The sequence below is a fragment of the Elaeis guineensis genome, chromosome 9, assembly GCF_000442705.2.
Source record: "Elaeis guineensis isolate ETL-2024a chromosome 9, EG11, whole genome shotgun sequence".
Taxonomy (NCBI): domain Eukaryota; kingdom Viridiplantae; phylum Streptophyta; class Magnoliopsida; order Arecales; family Arecaceae; genus Elaeis; species Elaeis guineensis.
The window spans coordinates 3606696-3627008 of record NC_026001.2 but is presented as its reverse complement, the minus strand read 5'-3'; the positions used below and the strand labels follow the sequence as shown (position 1 = coordinate 3627008).

General features: G+C 39.2%; 1 protein-coding gene across 3 annotated transcripts; it reads left to right on the top strand.

Annotated features, from left to right (window-relative positions):
* Positions 1–11291: 11291 nt before the first annotated feature.
* LOC105052055 (probable Histone-lysine N-methyltransferase ATXR5) lies at positions 11292–17833 on the top strand. Of its 3 annotated transcripts, none has more exons than XM_010932749.4 (6): positions 11292–11802; positions 11920–12012; positions 15340–15569; positions 15658–15758; positions 15851–16063; positions 17299–17833. In XM_010932749.4, the coding sequence occupies exons 1-6, from the start codon at positions 11472–11474 to the stop codon at positions 17603–17605; spliced, it is 1275 nt and encodes a 424-aa protein (XP_010931051.1). In that variant the 5' UTR covers positions 11292–11471; the 3' UTR covers positions 17606–17833. The 3 variants fall into 3 exon arrangements, with proteins under 3 accessions (XP_010931051.1, XP_010931053.1, XP_010931052.1); XM_010932751.4 differs by having other exon boundaries at positions 17304–17454; XM_010932750.4 differs by lacking the exon at positions 17299–17833 and adding an exon at positions 16294–16754.
* The last annotated feature ends 2480 nt before the right edge of the window (positions 17834–20313 follow it).

Here is a 20313-nt window from a genome sequence, read left to right as displayed (position 1 = left end):
GATGGAAGAAAGTGGAAACAATGTGGCTAAAAAATTTTAAAGATGGGTATGTCTGCCTGTCACACAGACCCCCTACAAGAATTATAGAGTGGAGAGAGATACTATGAATAGAGGCATTAGGCTTTATTTATAGATGTAGGCAGGGAGGAGGATTTTATATTTTTTTGATATGGGACTAAAAAGAGAGGATAGATGAATGGTTATGATTTAATTTAAAAAGTACAGATGGATGGATGGATGGATAGGCAGTTAGTTAAATAGGAAAGATAGATGTGATTGCTTTATTTTAAAATTTTAAAAATATCTCTCTCTTCATTGCGGTTAGCGAACCAAACGAGATCCAGTCTAAGGTCCGTGTACGCTGCCTCCTCACGTTGCTCGCATCCCATCAAACTCCTGTTGCTAAATTTGAATCGCTCCTGTTTCTCGCGCCACTAAGGTTAGCTTCCGTGTACACGCCAAGTCCAAGTCCTATCTCCATGCTCACGTGCCAAAGTTCGCCCAAAGTCTCCTCTTAAGCCCATTTGAATCCAAGCTTTGTTTGTTTCACAAACCCCTCAGGCGTCCTATCTTTGATTTGAATCACATACATCCCGCCAGAACCCTCCGTGAGCCATATGAAAATTACTATAGCATTTCATGGCTCATCAACTTTCTTATGGATCAAGTGGTCCATGGTGGACCACCAACTTACGTATTAGATCGAATTATTTTTCGGCTTTGAATTTAAATCCATTTTAACTCCATTTTTAATCTCGTTTGATCCCTCTAAGCCTGCAGATCGAGCTCTTCATGTTGGTGCGGCTCTTTTCTATAAAATATATGAAGAAGTATCAATTTTAAAAGAATAAAGATAATTTGATCTATAAATTAATACTTCTACGAATAAATTTATACACTTATCACCGATGCACCACTTGCATCGATTCTTGAGCTGATTTTGGCACTGTCGGCTCTGACAATGCTCCCTAACGTGCCGTCAGCTGAAGGGGTAGCAAGTGAAGACAGAGCAGCCACGACACCATCGACAGCTCCATCGAATGAGGTTTGGGCTGAGCTGGAGGCCGCAGTCGAATCCGAACAGTCGACGGCTGCACCAGTTGATCCTCGAGCAGGGCCTTCTCAAGTGCAGTCAAGCTCCAGTTTTTTTGCATTCTCCAATGTGGGACTACCGACAGAGGATCGGGGGAAGGCACTGACGGCTTCAGCAGAGGATGCAGCATCGGAGGGTCACATGGTCCACTTCGACATCAGAGTGCCCAGAGATGAATCAGCTTTGGCCAATCCAGCATTGGCCAGGCGGCTTATCCAAAGCCACTCTTCTCCCGATTGATCGGGAGAATCGAAGAAACCAGACAGTGGCTGAGATGTTCTTATCCTTTTATTCGATGGTACTTAGGATAAGTTTCTTTTACTCTCTCTCTCTCTCTTTTTTGTCTGACCCGACTCATCCTCTGTTTGTAGTTGGTCTATGACATGTTCGACTTGGAGGCCGGTTATGCAAAGTTCGGCGGCTTTCGTCGGACATGGATGAATAAGGTGGCGGCCGCTCTCGAGCAGCTTAGGTCGATAGTCGAGCAAGAGGCAAAGCTTCAAGAGAAAGTCTCCCGCTTGTCTGACGACCTTCAATCTTCTGGAGCCAAGCTTGAGTCAGCTCATCAAAATACCTTGACTTTTGAAGCAAAGATTAAGAGTAAGAAATATTCCATCCACCAGCTTCGACGGAAAAGAGACGGATGCATTGTTGAACTCGAAGCCGAACATGGACGACATTGGGCCAGTCTGAAAAGGTTGGTACTAGCCGAAGAGGAGTTGTCTTTCGCACAAGTCGATGTAGAATTGGCGAAGACGGAAGCAGAGTCGGCGAGGGAGGCCTTGAGCTGGACAATCGAGGACTTCAAGAATTTAGAAGAATTCAAAGAGGAGATCCTTGATGGTGGGTTCGCCTCCTATTATGTCGGGTATGAAGATGGTCGAGATGTGGTCGGAAAGTTATATTCGGACCTCGACTTGAGCAGCATCATCTCTCCAGTATCGAAAGATGGAGCTGTTGAAGAAGAAACCACACCAATCGAAGCTAGAACACCGACCATGCCAGAAGTTGTCCAAATCTCCAACACTACACCGGGGCAAAGAGATAAGGACGATCATGAATCATGATCGGTGTAATCTTTTATTTTTTTTTTTGTAATCAAACACTTGTAATCAGACTTTGATCCAATTTTGTGATCTCTTTTTGGCAATGAATAGAAATTTTTTTTTCTAAATACAAAGCTCTCTTTTGTATATCTGCAATATAGAGTAATTATTTAGCTACCAAACATCAATCGATGAACCGAACGTTCGATAGTACTTGTAAGATCATCTGTTAGTCGCATATTCTTTTGACATACTTATAAGAATTAGGATAAATGATAATAAGTCGAAGACCCTGCATCCGACATTTAGTTGGATTTGTACGTCAAGTCATCTGATAATCGATGGCAAGCTGAATATCCTTCGACTGACTATAATCATGTCAGTATGATTTCAATCTGACTTTGATCGTATTAATATAACATTCCACTTAGTTAGGACTAAGTCAGCATAATAGTCTTTCGACTATGATCAGCTTTTGTAGTAGAAAACCGAAGTATGTTTGGTACCGAGACATAGTCGGTATTACGATTTTTACAGTGAAAGCCAGTATGATTGACGTCGATTTTTATAGTGAAAAATCGAGGTAGATTTTGTGTCGAAATACAGTCGGTAGTTTGGCTTTTACAATGAAAGCCAACATATGATCAATGGTTGATAGAAATCGATCGGTTCAAAATCATCTCGTAGTCGATCGAGACTCGTGATTCTGAAATTCAGTATTTCATTCCGAATAATGTATACATGAGTAATTTTATTGATGATACATCTTTAAATTATCAGTATTTCATGTTCGGAGAATAATCGACCCTTCAAGAGTTTCTAGCCGATATACGTCTGGTCTGAGTGTTTCAGCTATTCTGTAAGGTCCTTCCCAATTCAGAGATAATTTTTTTTGATCTAAAGATTTTGAGATTTCCGCTTTCTTTAGGATCAAGTCTCCTGATTGAAAGATCTTCGGCTTGACTTTTGCATTATTGAATTATCTTTTGCCAATATGCAGCCATCCAAACTTGAGCTTGCTGTTTGATTTTTGAAAGTAGATCTAAATTGGCTCTCCGACATTCAAAATTGCTCAGTTCACTATATTGCTTAACCGTCGTTGATGGTAATTCGATCTCGAGTAGGATCATTGCTTCTGTTCTATAAGCCAAATTAAATGGCGATTCTCCCATCGGTATGTGAGGAGTCATTCAGTACGCCCATAAGATCGGATATAATTCTTCCACCCAGAGATTTTTAGCTTCATTCAGTCAGATTTTGAGTCCATACAAAATCGTTCGGTTGGTTACCCCCACCTCTCTGTTTGATTATAGATGGCCGACTGATGTGAGTTTGTGCGTAATATAAAATTTCGTACAGAATTCTTTAAAGTTCTGATTATCGAATTATCGACCATTGTCTGTGATGATAATGTGTGACAATCCGAATCTGCATATGATTGATTTCTGAATGAAGTCTTCCATCTTACTTTTAATAATTTATGCCCGAGGTTCAGCTTCCACCCACTTGGTGAAGTAATCGATAGCAACCACTATGAACTTCCTCTGGTCAGATGTCTGAGAAAAAGGATCGAGTATATCGATTTCCTATTATGCGAAGGGCCATGGTGCAATAATTGACCTTAATTGACTTGTCGGTTAGTGTTGTAGATTTGTATATCTCTGACATGGTTCACACCTTCAAACAAGTTCTGCTGCATCTTTCTTCATGGTGGGCCAATAGTATCCTTGTCATAGGATCTTATAGGCTAGAGATTTGTCCTCCAAATGATTTTCACAAATTCCTTCGTGGACTTCTCTGAATGCATAATTGGCATTTGTTGGTCCCAAACACTTTAGCAAGGAAAGGGAGAATAACTTTTTGTACAGATGGCCATTCATCATGATATTTTGAGAGACCGTTCATTGAAGTTGTTTGGCTTCTGAGGGATCCGTAAGAAGAGTTCTATTAGGCAAGTACTGGACGATCGGATCCTTCCAGCTTAGTTCAACAGTGAGTTGTAACACTTCATCAACTTTGTCAATACTCGACTGTTCGAGGCATTCGATGAATGTCCGACCCAGTGAGTTGAAAGATCTCAAAGTACTTTAGGGTTGATATAAGATCCTTCACCTTCTGAAAATACTTCATCATGATAGGATCTCAGACTTCAAATTCATCCTTGACCTGTTCAGCAATCAATTGCGAGTCGGTGAAGACCTTCAGACTGTCGATGTCAAGTTCTTTAGTAAATTTTAAGCCAACTAAGAGTACTTCATATTCGGCTTGATTATTTGATGCTTTGAAGTTGAACCGAAGAGCATATTCAGTAATCACCCCTTCAAAATTTGTAAGAATGAGATCAACTCCACTACCCTGTGCATTAGATGCTCTGTCGATATGTAGCACCCAAGTCAACCTCAGATCGAGTTCGGAGGGAGTCATGGCCTGTTTTATTATGTCACTAGTTTCATCCTCAGGTTTATTGTCGGGTATTGTATATTCAATGATGAAGTCAGCCATAACTTATACCTTCATTGACGGTCATGAACGGTATTGTATATCAAATTCATCAAGCTTTACTGCTCACTTTGCCATTCGACCCGATGTATCAGGTCGATGTAAGATCGCCTTCAACAGCTGATTTGTCAAGACTACAATTTGGTGTGCCTGAAAGTACGGACAAAGCCATTGTAATGATATGATTAGAGCATAGATTATTTTCTCTACTCTTGAATATCTCACTTCGGTATTGTGAAACATCTTGCTGCTATAGTAGATCGGCTGTTGAATTCAATTTTCATTCTCTTGAACAAGCACTCGATGCTTCCATTGATGTCACCAAGTAGAGATACAAAATTTCTCTGACCTTTAATTTGTAAGCCGAGATGGAGATGCTAAGTATTTTTTCAAGTCCTCAAAGGACTGTCGGCACTCGTCTAACCATATGAAGTCATTTGATTATCTTAAGATCTTGAAGAAAGGTGAAGAAAGGCAAGCATCTTTCTGCTAACCTTAATATAAATCGACTGAGTGTGGTGATTCTTCCATTGAGTTGCTGTATCTTTTTTTTCGGGCTGGGGTGCTTCAAGTTGATGATAGCCTTTATCTTCTTGGGGTTGGCCTCGATTCCTCATTGCGACACAAGAAATTCAAAAAATTTCTCGGAAGTCACTCCGAACGCATACTTTATCGGGTTCAACTTCATCTGATGTCGTCGAAGTGTGCTGAAGGCCTCTTCCAGGTCCTGAACATACTCTGAAATTTGGAAACTTTTCACCAGCATATCATCCACATATACTTCCATGTTGTGTCTGATCTATGTCTTGAAGATTTTATTGACAAGTCACTGATAAGTGGCTCTGATATTTTTCAGACCGAAAGGCATCACTTTATAACAATATATGCCTTCATCAGTTACGAAAGCTGTGTGCTCCTCATCTTCAGGCACCATCCGAATTTGATTGTATCTAGTGAAGACATCTATGAAGCTTAAAAGTCGGTGGCCTGAAATCGCATCAATCAATTGGTCAATCTTTGATAATGGAAAGCTGTCCTTCGGACAAGCTTCGTTCAAATCTGTATAGTCGATGTAGATTCTCTATTTTTCATTGATCTTCTTCACCATCACTACGTTGGCGAGCCAATCGGGATAAGTAGCTTCTCTGATAAAGCTTACCGTAAGGAGCTTGTCGACCTCTTCGTCAATGACTTTCGATCTTTTGGGGGTAAAAGATCGTTTCTTCTGTCTCACTGGCTTGATATTTGGATTAATGTTAAGTCGGTGGGTTATTATCTCTGGAGGAATGCCTGGCATGTCGATGGCCGATCAAGCAAAAATATCGATATTTGCTCTTAGTAGGTTTATTAATTACTGTCGCTCCGGATTAGGCAGCTGCGATCTAATTTAGACCATCTTCTCAGGATCTTCTTCTTTTAATAGGATAGAAATCAATTGTTCAGCTGGTTCACCCCTCTCCTGATTCTCTCTTTGGTCCAATTTGTTGACGGATAGAGAGTCTTCAGGTTTATTATTTTGTATGGAGACTAAAAAGCAGTATCGAGCGAGCTGTTGATCTCCACGCATCTCTCTGACTTCATTTCTTGTCGAAAATTGAACTAGTAGATGATATGTTGAGACCACTGCTCTCAAAGTATTAAGATTAGATCGTCCGAGTATAGCATTATAAGCCGAAAAAATCTGGACAATCATGATGTTATAAGTACAGTGTTTTATTATGGTTCAATTTTCATGGTTAAGAGGAGAGAGATTTTTTCTTCCACAGTAACAGCATCCCCAGTGAAACCGACCAATGACATCGAGACTCTTCCGAGTCGATCAATCGATAGTCGTATTCGAAAAAAATCGAGTAAAATAAAATATTAGTCGAACTTTCATTATCTACAAGAATTTTTTTTACATCATAATTGGTAATTATTGTCGAAATAACGACAGCATCATCATGGAGAGTTTGAATTCTTCGAACATATTTTTTCGAAAAAGTTATTACATTATCGAGTCATCGCCTCTTCTCCGACTCTCCTTCAAAAGTTGTCCTCCAGTTTGGTTGTCCGAAGATCATGTTGATCATCCTTGTAGTCGGCTGATTATTGATAGTCTCCTCAATTTGTGACTGAGGTCATCGGTTAGCAGGAGATTGAGTCGGTTGATCCCTTCAAAACTTTTTGAGATAGCCTCATCGGATCAGGGCTTTTATCTCATCCCTGAGCTGGATGCACTATTCAGTATCGTGACTATGATCACGATGGAACCGATAGTACTTCTTCCTGTCTCGGCTCCTCGATGGTACTATTATCGATGGAGGGTATCGTAGATATTTTGCTTCTTCGATCTCCATCAGGATCTATGCACGAGGAGCAGAAAGAGGAGTGTAGGAGTCATACCTGCCATAACTCGGCTTCGGACTCCGTCGTCAGGGTGAAGCTCGCTTATTAAGAGGTGGCCGACTTGATTCGACTAGAGCTTCATTTTTTTTTATTTTTTTTTTTGATCTTTTTCACTTATTTGGCGTCGGTCAGAAGCAGCTTCATCCGCATGAATGTACTGTACATACGCTCTAGAAGTTTAGCATAAGTCCGAGAGAGAGTTTTGTCAAGAGACTAAGTAAATTTGGATTCTCTCAGACCCCTTTTCATGACTGATATAGCTATATCTTCATTGAGGTCTCTGACCTCAAGTGTGACCATGTTGAAGCGGACCATGAAGTCTCTCAGTGTCTTTGTCTCATCTTGCTTGATCGAGAAAAGACTGTTGGATATTTGTGGTGGCCTTTGGCTTGTGCTGAAATGGGCCACGAAGGAATATTCGAGCTGCTCGAAAGAATTGATGCTTCCCAACTGGAGTCTGGAGTACTAGGCTCGAGCAGCCTTCCAAAAAATTATCGAAAAGCCAATACATAAGAGGGCATCAGTTGCTCCCTGGATCATCATGAGAGCTTTACAGCTCTCCAAGTGGTCAATGGGGTTGGTGGAGCCGTCGTGTGACTCCACTTGCAGCATCTTGAACCGAGAAAGAATCGATTCATCAAGGATGCACTGAGAGAGAGGCTGAACAGTGTAGAAGTCATAGTCATTGGAAGACTTCCAACCTTCCACCTAAAGTCAGATGAGCTGATGATCAATTTTTTAAAATTTATATTCATAGTCATCCAGTCGTCGTTGCTGAAAAACTCTGGGGGTGGAACCCCCCGACAAGTTCGAAGGAGAGACAGAAGGTGTCTGTGGCCATTTTTCTTTCTTAATACTATATGCACGAGAAGGAGAGGAAGAACGCCACGAATGATGGGTGGCACGGTGAGAGTACCAAGAGCGTGGTTGTTCATCTCGATGGGAATGCCGAGACAATCGCTTCGGGGAGGAGGAAGGTGATCGCCGTGGAGGACGACGGCTGTGCCTGGATGGCACCGATTATGCCACCAGTTGCTCTACTGACGGCTGCTGCTGCTACTGAGTTTGTTGTTGTTAGAGATTTTTGACTGCTTCTATCAAAATATTTATCTGCTACACGAGTGCAGCGATCTAAGCATCTATGGTGATCATAGGACGTGAAGAACTAGGCTCTGCTACTGGAGGTGGGGGAGGAGCATCTTTCTAGTGGGAAGAATACCTCGCCGATCCAGTCGAGTGCTGGGCTCTTATTTTTGATATGATTAATTATGGTATTCTCCTACCTGGTATGCTAATCTGTTATGGCCAACTCCCTATCGCCTGTCGTCGGTGATGAGCACCTGCAAAACAACATCCTCACAGATCGGAGTTGTATCCGACGGAAACTCTCTGATGTTTAAGTCAGAAAGAAAATTGATGACCAGTAGATTTGAATATCGAGAGTAGCATAGCTCTGACTTAAAAGTATCTTACACGTGCTATTCACTTATCCTCCTTTTATGGATGATTCTGATGTAATCGTCGAGTATGTGGTTTCACTTTTTATGATGCTAAATTATCAGACCATTATTATGAAGTTAGTGGATCGTTGATTCTCACTAATTATCGTGACACGTAATTGATAACCATTTACAATGGTTAGGATGTATTGGATAGATAGGCCAACTATATGTCGGTCAGTAGTGGTAAGTCGGTAAAAGATCCGAATGACCATTGGTTGATAACTCTGATATGCTGACGGTCTTCGATCAGAGGTTGATCAAGTCGTTTGTTGTTGGTCGATAGTAGTCGATTATCTATCGATTGACCAATTATGGGTCAGCGCAATGTACTCAGTTGGCTGACGTAGAGTTAGAGTCAGAGTTGGTTAACTTGAGTTGGGGGTCGATTGACTTGCCCCAACAATGAGTTATACGATTCATGTCAAAATTTATGCATGGTGGTCACATCCATTTGCTTGATAACTAAGATGTTGGATTTAATTCTTTGGTGATACATCTCCAAAAACAAGATATTGGATCCTTAATATGCAGGTAGAACTTAAAAATGGGTCCAAATTGATCATAAGTTATGCATAAAATAATAATAAAAAAGACATGTCACATCATAAAGTATGATTAGAAAAATTTTTTAAAAAATCCTAGACATTGAAAAATAGAATAAATGCATTATCAAGATAATGAAATTTATCCTCACACAACCATGCATTTATTTGAGAAAAAATTATAAGAATATCCCCTCAACTTTAGTCCAATTTCATTTACATCTATGTACTTTAAAAATTATCAAACTAATCATTCTAGTTATCGATATATTTCAATCATATGGTCCATCATTTATTTCCGTCAACAAAATTTTATAAAATGATGAAAATATCTTTATTTTCATCTCCTCTCTCCTCCCTTCTTCTTTTTGTCCGATTGATCCCCTCCTCCTCTATTGCTAACATCCTCTTTCTTCCTCCTCCATCCTCTCCATTCTTCTCCTCTTGTTCCTCACCCATTTCTCTTTCATGACGGCTTCCTTCACATTCCTCCTCTTTTTTCTCTCCTTCCTTTTTTTCTCTTTGTCCTACTCCTCCAATCCATTCCTTGCGGTCGGCAACTCCTCTCCCTTCCTCTTCCTCCTCATCTACTCCTCCTCATCATTTTCTTTCTCCTCATCATTTTTTTCTTCCTCTAAACCCACCCGACTATGATCTCACCCCTTTATGATGACCCCCTCCACATCTGTCTTTTTTTACCAATAACCTATCCTTCCCCCTCCTCTTTCTCCTCACCCATGTCTCCTTCTTCATGATGCCTCCCTCCACCTCCTTCCATTTATCCATCTTCTTTCCTTTCTCATCATCCTCCTCCTCTAAACCACCCATAAACTACTCCCTTTATGGTAGCCCCTCCACCTCCGTCCATTTTCGCCGGCAACCCATCTTTCCTCTCCCCTTTCTTCCCATTCTCTTCTCCTCCTTATGCTCATTCTCTTTCTCTAACCTATTCGGCCCTTCTTCCCTCCCCTTCCTTCTTATCTACTTCTTATTCTCATCTTCTTTCTCCTCCAAGTCCACCTATAAGTTAGAGATATTTTCATCCATTGAGAGGAAAAGCTAATACTATTTATTAGTAAAATAAATAGCTAAACCACATTGAAATATATTGATAACTAGAAGGGTTAATTTGATATTTTTTAAAGTATAGGGGTATAAATAAAATTAGATTAAAGTTGAGAGGATGTTCCTATAATTTTTTATTTATTTATTTATACAATAAAGTGATAAGGTAGATCACAAGAATAATAGTAATTGTTCTGCACGTAAATTCATAAATTCAATTTAAGTTGGTTATATCATATTATATAATATGATCTATGAGGAGGTTTCCCCATTCTTGAACTTTCTTCAATCCTATATAGTTTTATCTATTGGTTGAATTCTAAAGAGATACATTTCCCTCTTGTATCTATTATGTTTGTATTTCATCCAACTTCTCTATTATATCTCTAGCTACTAAACTTGTTTTAGTGTTCAAAAAGAGATAATGCACAATCATTTGTGTTTCATCTCACATGTGTCATCCATTTCTTTATTTTTTTTAATTAAAAACCCTATTCTTCAATCCTGTATAGTAATAGAAAATGAAAGAAGACTTCCATCAAATATATAGTATATAACCTCTAGCTATGTTCATTGGATCTCAAATTTCTGACAACCTGCATCCGTCCCCTCAAATTTGTCACAGAATCTTGAGGCAAGGTTCTTCTTATTCAAATCTTCACTCTTCTACCCTCAAAAAATAAATAATAATAATTAAAAAAAAAAGAAAACTATTCTCTCTTCAATCACTACAAAGAGATTATCATAAGTGCTGGAAAAAGTTTCCTATCAAAAAGTGGTCTTTCCAAAATCTGTTCTACATAAAAGGAAACCTTTCCTACGGCAGCATAGGGACGGGTTAAAATTAACCGAAAAAACAATTTAAAAAAAGAGACGTTACACAACCCTACGGGCTCCTCCTCACTCGTCACGTGGCACCGTCCATGGTTACTAAAATGACCAAATTACCCTTTATTCCATCTATCGCATGCGATTGCTTTGACGTTGATTAATAGGACACCAACGGTCCATCATTCCAACGGTCAGAACCTAGCCACCGGAAAAGGGCATTTAAGTCTTTTTACAGGAGAAGAACGGCCGTCCATTCGTACATCAAATGAATTTATGACACGTCAGCAGGATACCTGCGGCGTCCCCTTTCTCGAATTCCCGCGGACCAAAAGCTCCCTCCTCTTTCGATCTTTCTCTCTCCTCGGTCCTTTTCTTTCCTATTCGTCGAGCTCAGACAGAAACCTCTTCGATTCCGTACGCCGGCGATCGTAATCGCGGTGGCGCCGCCGCCGGAAAAGCTCCTCGATTGCCGTCCATACCCCCTCCACCCGCCCGCTCGCCAAACATGGCGCCCAAGGGGCCCGAGGCGGAGAGCCCATCCCCAACCAACGGGTCCGTTCGGAAGCGGACGGAGGCGCTGTCCCCGTCGTCGCCACGGAAGTACCGGTCCCTGGCGGAGATTATGCGTACGGCAAAGCCCTCGCCTCCTGTCACCGGTGAGTACTATTCCGACTTCCGGTGCGAGCAGTGCCGCTCCGGCGACCGCGACGAGGAGATGCTCCTCTGCGACAGCTGCGACAAAGGGTACCATATCTTCTGCCTCCGCCCGATCGTCGTCAGGGTTCCCAGCGGTCCCTGGTTGTGCCCTAGTTGCGCTGGAGAACGGACGTTCCAAAGTATCGAAAAAGAAAATTACTTTTTTGTTCTTTTTGCGATTTTTTGATCTATGTTTTGATAAAATTTTGAGTAACGGATGAGTGAGGTGATATGATCGGTGGTTTGGGGACTGTTAGGGTTTCCGTTGATGCAGACGAAGATCGTAGGCTTTTTCCGGATTCAGAGGTGCTCGATTACTGCTGAAGAGGAGAAATGTAGGCCCTCCCAAGGTGAGCTTTGTCAAAAAAGTGTCCATTTTTCTCTGGTTTTCAGCAGATTATTTTATTGGTTTCTTTATTATGAATTTTAGTTGTATCTTAGATTATTTTATTAATTTTTCAAGTAGTTCTCTTGGAGCTGGATAATCAATTGCATGTCATTCGTTTGCTGCCTCCTTTTTTGTTTGATTTTTTTATTTTTTTAATCAAAGATCAGATATTAGACTTTCTTTTTTTTTTTTTCATAATTTGAAAATTTATTCTTCTTTCTTTATTATCCCTGTTCAGCTATTTCACACTAGCTGTACTTGTGAAATTTCTTTTAAAAGTTTGATGACATTGAAGCTTATTCTTTCTGTTTCAAGAATTTTGAGACTTCCAACAAGTTTGCAAAGAGCCTTGTGAAAACGGTGAATTTCTAATTGTGATGGGGCATGCATTGTCACTTGAAGGAGATTTCCAAGTCTTGTAACATATGTTACCATTTGAAGGGAGATGTTAATATATGTGACAAGAATGGAGAACAAGTTCTACACTAAAACGTGACACGAAGGGGATATCTAGGCCCCATAATATCTGTATTTTTAGATGATATGATGTTAGTTTGTGAGAGGAGAACACGGAATAAATGCTATATTGAAATGCCTCTGAACAAAAAAAATTCCTCAATCAGTCATCTAGAGGCTTCATGTAAGACATAGCATGTTGCCGTCTAGATTCATCTGTGGTAATCTATGAGGCAGCACAAACTTTGGGAGCTCAAAATAACCACAAAGGTCTCAATCACTTGGGGTCTTTAAGTGTGGCTCCCTAACAATCGAAAGTTTACCTTGATTCTCTTGTTAAAATAAATTTGAGTGGCAATGCATCTATGATTTACATAAACTAGAAGCATAATTGTTCAGACTATTTTGGATGAATGATGGAGTACTATATATGATTGGTAAAATGTTTGATATTATGGTATATAAAGCATATGATAGAAATTTACCTTAATTCTCTAGTTAAAATAAATTTGAGTGGCAATGCAACTATGATTTACATAAACTAGAAGCATGGTTGTTCAGACTATTTTGGACGAACGATAGATTACTATATATGATTGGTAAAATGTTTGATATTAAGGTAAATAAAGCATACGATGGAAACCTAGGAGAGAAACTTGGTTGGGTCGAAGGTTGTGAATGGTTCACAAAACGAAGTATAGAAAGCAATGTGAGAATAGGAGGCAAATGGACCGATCCATTGGAGAAAAAAAATAGTAGTGTTTTTACTTGAATGTTAAAAATCATACATTAAGAAAGCGAAAAGCACATGAAGTGAAGAGTAGAGTTCCTTCATCGTTTCTTTAGAACAGAGGAAGAAGGAAGCTAGATATAAGTGGCTGCAAAGAAAAAGAAGTATAAATGTGACTCTAAAATCAATGAAAGATCTCTTGAACACAAAGGTAGTCTGTGCAACTAAGGGCTTATTTGGATATTCCTGGCCTTAGCTCACCTAGCCCACATCTTCTAAGAGCCTGCTGAAGTCCCAGCCTAAATCCCAGCTTCTGAGCATGTTCGTTTGCAAGAAGAAAGAAAGACCCCTGGAAGACTTTTTTTCTTTCCACAGGATTCGAGCCAGGGGGTGTTGGGTGGCCATGCTCAAATGAGCATCCTAGTCCATGAGTCCAACAGGAAATTCAGCCCATGTCCCACCAGATTACCCAAGTAGGCCATAAAAAGACATTCTAATATGAATTGGTTTTAGAAGATACACTATGCTTTGCCAAACACATCTTTTTAAATATATTTTGTCTTTTCTCTATCTCTCACTTCTCTTGGAGGCTTTTTGCTAGAAGGAAGAACTCGATGGTGCAAAAATTTGCTACATTTTCTCCGTGAGGTCACTATGTGCCCATCTTTCAAGATTCCTAGCTGCGCGGAGGGACATATGAATGGGAAGATTCTATGAGATTGATGGGGCAATTACGTTCATAGTAGCAGAGAAGATCCTCTTTCAATTTGATGTAGTGTATTTCCAATTATACTCATACTAATAACTATTATCTCAAAGTTTTGACATGTGCATTTATAATTTTCCTTCAAACCCAAACCTCCCAACTCATGCATTCTGATATGGTATGTGTATATCACATTTTGGAATATCACTTGAAGTAAAGACTTTTCATTTACCTTGCAAACATTTGTGCTATTTGATCATTAGCATATCTAAAGGAATGAATGATAGGTTACTTATGTATGCTATTTTTGTCGATAATTTGTACTTTTGGTAACTGAAATTTCCATATTTTTAGTTGATAAGAGATAATGTATAACATGAATTACCAAATTTTACTTCTATAGATTTGATAGATGAATTGTCCACTAGCTTTAGGGTGGTTGACAGCATCACATGGTCGAAGAGAGAGGGGGAGCAAGCGAGCATCCAATGGAGAGAAAGAGAGAGCAAGCGCACCCTTGAATGCCCTTGAAAACTTGAACCATCGAACCAGAGGAGGGGAGGGGTTTTATAAACCTAATCTGACCGCCCTGATTTGGTGTCGGTTCAGTTTGGTATGGGCTGAACTGCCTGGTTTGGTTGGTTTGGCAAATGCTACCACTATCATGAGCAATATAGTTTGGTTTTGTTGATGCAACCCTAACACCGAGATTCCAGCAAGTTGCAGGAATGTTCTCATTTAGTACAAAATGTGTGCATGAATTATCACTAAGACCTCTTTAAAGACTACCTTCTGAGACTTGACTTCTAGTTTTACTTTTGTAAATAATATGATGACCTTTAACTCCTCTAATGCCCTCACTTTCATTTCATTTAACTTCGACATCATTACTCAGCTATGTACATGACTTTCATTCTTGAGTAAACTCTATGGGAGCATAACATATGAGGTGTATGGTTTGTTAGATTTGCTTTTGCTGTGTGATTATGTGAGCAATATAGGTCATGAATATTTTTATGCCAAAGCAGCTAATCATCTTCCACAGCTCTATCATGTTGTCTGTGTGTCAAGAATGCTTTCAAATTCCACTATATGCTTTTGAATTTGGAGGTGAACCCCAAGATCTCTCTGGCTCCTAGTTTAGCTCAAATCACCAACACCATTGATGCAAATACAATTACTCATTATTTCCAGATATACTCAGAAAATGAAAGTTATTTGCCAGCATTTCTGTTGTTTTATATTTTGTCCTAATTCTAGCTGTTTTCTTGCTTATTTACATTTTGGCTTTAGCAAAACATCACCTTTGTCCAAATTACTAAATAGATCTTCTACAATCTTGTCTATCTTGCATAAGATGCTACGGGACTATTTTCTCTAAATCTCTTCTGGTTTAGATACGAGGAAGCAGAGGAGACGTTCCATGCCATTAATTATGCATAAGAGGAGGAGAAGGATATTGCCATTTAATCCAACGGAAGATCCAGTTCGAAGAATTGAACAAATGGGTTCTCTTGCTACTGCCTTAACAACACTGCAGATGGAGTTCAGTAATGAGCTAACTTACATGCCTGGAAAGGCCCCTAGATCTGCTAATCAAGCAATTTTGGAAAAAGGTGGCATGCAGGTTGAGGAATCTTTCTTAACTTTCTGAAAATTTTCTCCTGCTTCCTATACCTTGATTTGTTCTTAGGTTATTCTACACATTATTCAAGGTCCTTCCAAGAGAAGATAAAGAAACGTTAGAGCTCTGCAGGGCCATGTACAAAAGAGGAGAATGTCCTCCACTTTTAGTTGTTTATGATTCACTTGAAGGGTACTTTCTCTTGATTTGGTTCTGATCTAGTTAAGTGGACAATTAACAATTATTTCATGGATGATAATTAGATAACAATTTGGTCAACACAGATTCACTGTACAGGCTGATGGACATCTAAAGGATATGACTTTAATTGCTGAGTACACTGGAGATGTGGATTATTTACTAAACCGGCAACATGATGATTGTGACAGCATTATGACCCTTCTTTCTGCAACAAACCCATCTGATAGTCTAGTTGTCTGTCCTGATAAATGTGGAAATATTGCTCGCTTTATCAATGGCATTAACAACCATAATCAGTAAGTTCATATTTGTCCCCTTGATCTTCATCATTGATTCTAGGTATTTGTTGGTATGGTTAAGTTAACTTCTGTGTAACAATATGCACTTCATTTCTGGCCATGTATTTCTGCCTTGCACTGTTGCTCAGGTGTCACTTCTCCATGTGAATACTTTTAGTTTCAACTGTGAATATAACTGAAAAGGAATCTCAAAGTTTGTCATACTTGAAACACCACATTTGTTGCAGGGAGAGTAAGAAGAAGCAGAATATTAAGTGTGTCAGATATGATGTAGATGGTGAATGCCGGGCCTTATTGGTTGCCTGTCGCGATATATCTTGTGGAGAAAGGCTTTATTATGATTACAATGGTTGTGAACAGGAATACCCAACTCAGCATTTTATCTGAATTTCCCTAAGAAGCTTCAGCAAAATAATCATCTAACCTGTTCTTGGAAACTGGAAAAAAATTGGGCCAGCAAGCATCATTCTTGATGTAGATAGTTATAGATTCTTTCATTAGCAAGCCTTCTTGTTTCATGTCTTGCGACTTCAAATTTTGTATAGTGCAGTTTTGACCCATTTTTTATTTGATGGTTCCAATATTTAATTGGTTATAAAGTGACTATAATTTATAACAGAGAGATCTTGAGTGACAGATTTTTGGACCTTGATGTCAATTTAATATACAATTCTGTTACATTTCTCTATGTTTCTTTGAAATTATAATGAGCTGCAACCCCCTAGTTTTTTATTTTATATCCTTCTTGTGATTATCATGTTGATGGTTTTGTAGCTATAATCTCACATGAAGTGTTCTCATGGAGCTTTAATTGACTAATATGTTAAAAATGCTAGCGGAATTTTTGTGAAATTATTTTGAGAATTGTCTTTGGTACAAGCATCAAAATTTTACTGACAGGCCAGCCGGTATCTTCTTGTGGAACATTAATTTGACCAGGCTAGGTATCTTGGGCAAAAAAATGATTGACTAATAGAACATATTTCATATCTCTTTATTGATTCATACTGCCTGTAGAGTCATATTGTATCCATCAAGTTGGACCTTTCCAAGTTGTTGGAAAAGGCTGTTCAGTGTAATTTGGTAGTTTAGCATAGATGAGCCATGTTCTTATAATCCAGTTGTCAGTTTTTAGTAATGTTCCTCTGATCTGGTGGTCACCTGCAAAGTACAACATGAGCTTAAGTGGTGCTGACATGCAGCATTACTAATTGTCAAATTTAATGTGACAGCACAGGAGGCAGGTCTAAGCCGGACGATAGTGGGATACACAAAAACTGGACAAGAACTTCTGCCATTGCATGGATACATGGGCATCCTATAAATTATGGCATTCTACCGGCTATAAATTTCAGGAGCAATTTAGTTTTGATCTGTCTAATTGGCAAAAGGTTGCCGCATTCTATATCGAGAAGAAAGTTGCATGGATGGGGAAATACATGGTTGGAAACTTGCATTGATGGATATGTGAACCTATTATCCTTCTCAATTGGTTCCTCTGATGTGTCTTCAAAGTTGTATCTTTTTTGGATAAATTAGATGATTGGTTATTCAAAAGAGCTTTTCCAACCTCTGTAAAAGATTTCAAGCTTTTCCTTTTTACAACAACAGATTACCCCGGCTCAAGCTTTGATCAAATGTGGAACATCAACTGATCACCCCAGCATGTGCGTGTGGAAGTGCACATATGTGAATTTGAAATTTCATCTTCTTCTTTCAAAAAGAATGGCCAGTCATGGGTAATTAGTTTCAATAATCAAAGCTTGGATGGTTCCAGGTACAACCAGACTGTGTCCAGCTGAAAAGCCATATTTGTAATTTGGAGGATAATGCTCACCTGATATGGCAGCTGCCACAAATATAATCGGGTAAGTTACATATAATTGAAGCAGACCCAAGAGTTCACGTCAATTATTCTTTATTTCTTAGGGTGCTTGCCCAAACTAAATTTGATGGCTTGTAGGAAATAGTTGTCAGTTTCGGATTTTCAAATTAGACGAAAGTAACCAGCAAACAACAAAATGGTTAATTTCTTGCGTCTTAATTGAACTTGTTTGGGTGCTAGAGGTGGTTTTATGGGAGGGGCAATGTAGATTAAAGTTCAGAAATGCTGATTTCAAGCATTCTTTTAATGACTATTCTTGCATTTGAAAGAGCAATTAGTCGGTTATTTGAGATGGCTTTTACAAAGTTTTATGGCAAGCAGAGTATGCAGAGCCTCACAAGGTAGCGCTATTACCAGTTAGAAGTTCTATGTGCTTAGGGAGGAAAACAAACATCATTTCTTCACCAGAATAAACTTAACAAAGTTGGTTTGGCACGTATCAGTTACTCTCTAGGCTTTCTGCTGTTGTATGAACTATAGAAGCTTTTGAATGGTCTTTTGAAAGGTTTTACTAGAGAAAATGTGTGTGGGTGTATATATTTTGGCAGATGCCTGTGTATCTAAAACAAGTTAGCCACTTATTTCGCATACTTGCCACGGTTCTATTTGATAGTCAGTGATGGTTCTTAGTCTTTTTAGAGAGAGAACTGTTATCCTTTCTAGCTAACCCTTTGTTGATTTTTAATTGTCTGAAGAGAATAACTACTAGAAGAAAAGCTCCAAACCTACTAGTTCCATACAAGGTGCAAGGGTCTCTGTTGAGTGTTTTCTATGAGAAATGGCCACATGGGAAACCTTACTCAATGAGATTGTGATTAGACATGAGATTTTATCTACTTTCAGTAGGTGCTATGAGGTTGGGCCGGTTGGCCGTGAGCTTGTCTACAATCTCAACCATTATTTGGCGATGTAAAGAATTGGTTGTTCACTTGAGTCATCCAGACATCTATGAGGTGAAGTGTGTCTCGCATGGAATTTGTTAGGTGATTTGGAACAAAGGAAAGAGTAACTTCTTTACCTGGAATATTTGTGGTAGCAGTCTGCAAGAAGAGATTGGGCAGCCAATTCATGTGGATGACTTTGAGAAGAAAATCTATTGATTTTTTGAATATTTAACAGAAACTTACAATCCTCATTCCCATTGATGATAACCTAATTAGCCGTTGTTTTCAAAGATAAATTTGAAGGAATTTATTGATGATATCTCAACAATTTTGCCTGCACCATTCATCATATGGAGGAGAATCACATGCTATTTCCAGCATTAGTCATTGTGAGAAGTATGATGCATTAACTTCAGGACTAATCCTCTGTTTAATATGAAGGATGAAATGGAGGAAGGATGGATAAGGGAGGATAGTTGAATCTTCCATCCATCCTCCTGTGCATTTGGTGAAGTATGGATGGAATCTTATAGAAAGTGGACCTTTTGACACTGCATGTTTTTGAATGAAATATGAAGGAACTAAGATGCTTCTCTCATAAATATATATTAAAGTATAAAAGATGAGTACATAAGTAATAAAGAATGGATGTTTACATTAGCAGGGTAGCATGGTGTAGGGAGAATTAAGTGAGGGGCCTGTCCCAAGTAGACTGGGCTAGGGACGTAGCAGAACAAGTATCAAAGCAGTGGAAGAAGATGATTGATCGGACAAGAACAAGATGACTCGGCAGCTACCTTTCAAAGAATCTGATATCTCACCAAAATTTTATCTCTTATTAGCGGAAATAGGTCATTAAAAGAACTTACATATAGATGTCACTTCACAGAGTGGATATAAGCCCTTACGAACAAGTAACCAACAGTATTTGAAACACGTGAACCTTATTTGGCACTGCATATCGGAAGTCCGCATATATTGCTTGCCAAAGGTGAAGAATGAGAAATTTCTTGAAGCTAAGGGTGCGACTAAGTTGTTGTTGCAAAAGTTAGACAAGTGACTGCAGATTTGAGCAACGTTGCATGTAGTCATAGTAGGAGGTGAAAGTAAGTTTGAAGAAACTCCATCTTCATTAGATTATAAGCCAACTTTGTATGCATTTATAGTTATTTCTTAAACAAGTTCCACAATAGTGTAGATATATTCATGGGCTCGATTGAAGGTCCTATCATTTTGCACTTTAAACAATACAGAGAGAAAATCTGGATCTGCAACAGCCTGTACAGCAATATGCTTCGACTTTGAATGCATTTCTGTTGTGTTTTTTTTGGGCTGTAGCATCCATCCATTGCAATCGAAGACATGGGACAAACACATTCATTAACAATGGCAACATCTGGGTGAGATTTGGACCATAGTCCCTGATGGATGGCTCTTTATGTTTGTGATTCACTACAAGGGAATGGTTTGTGGTCCTC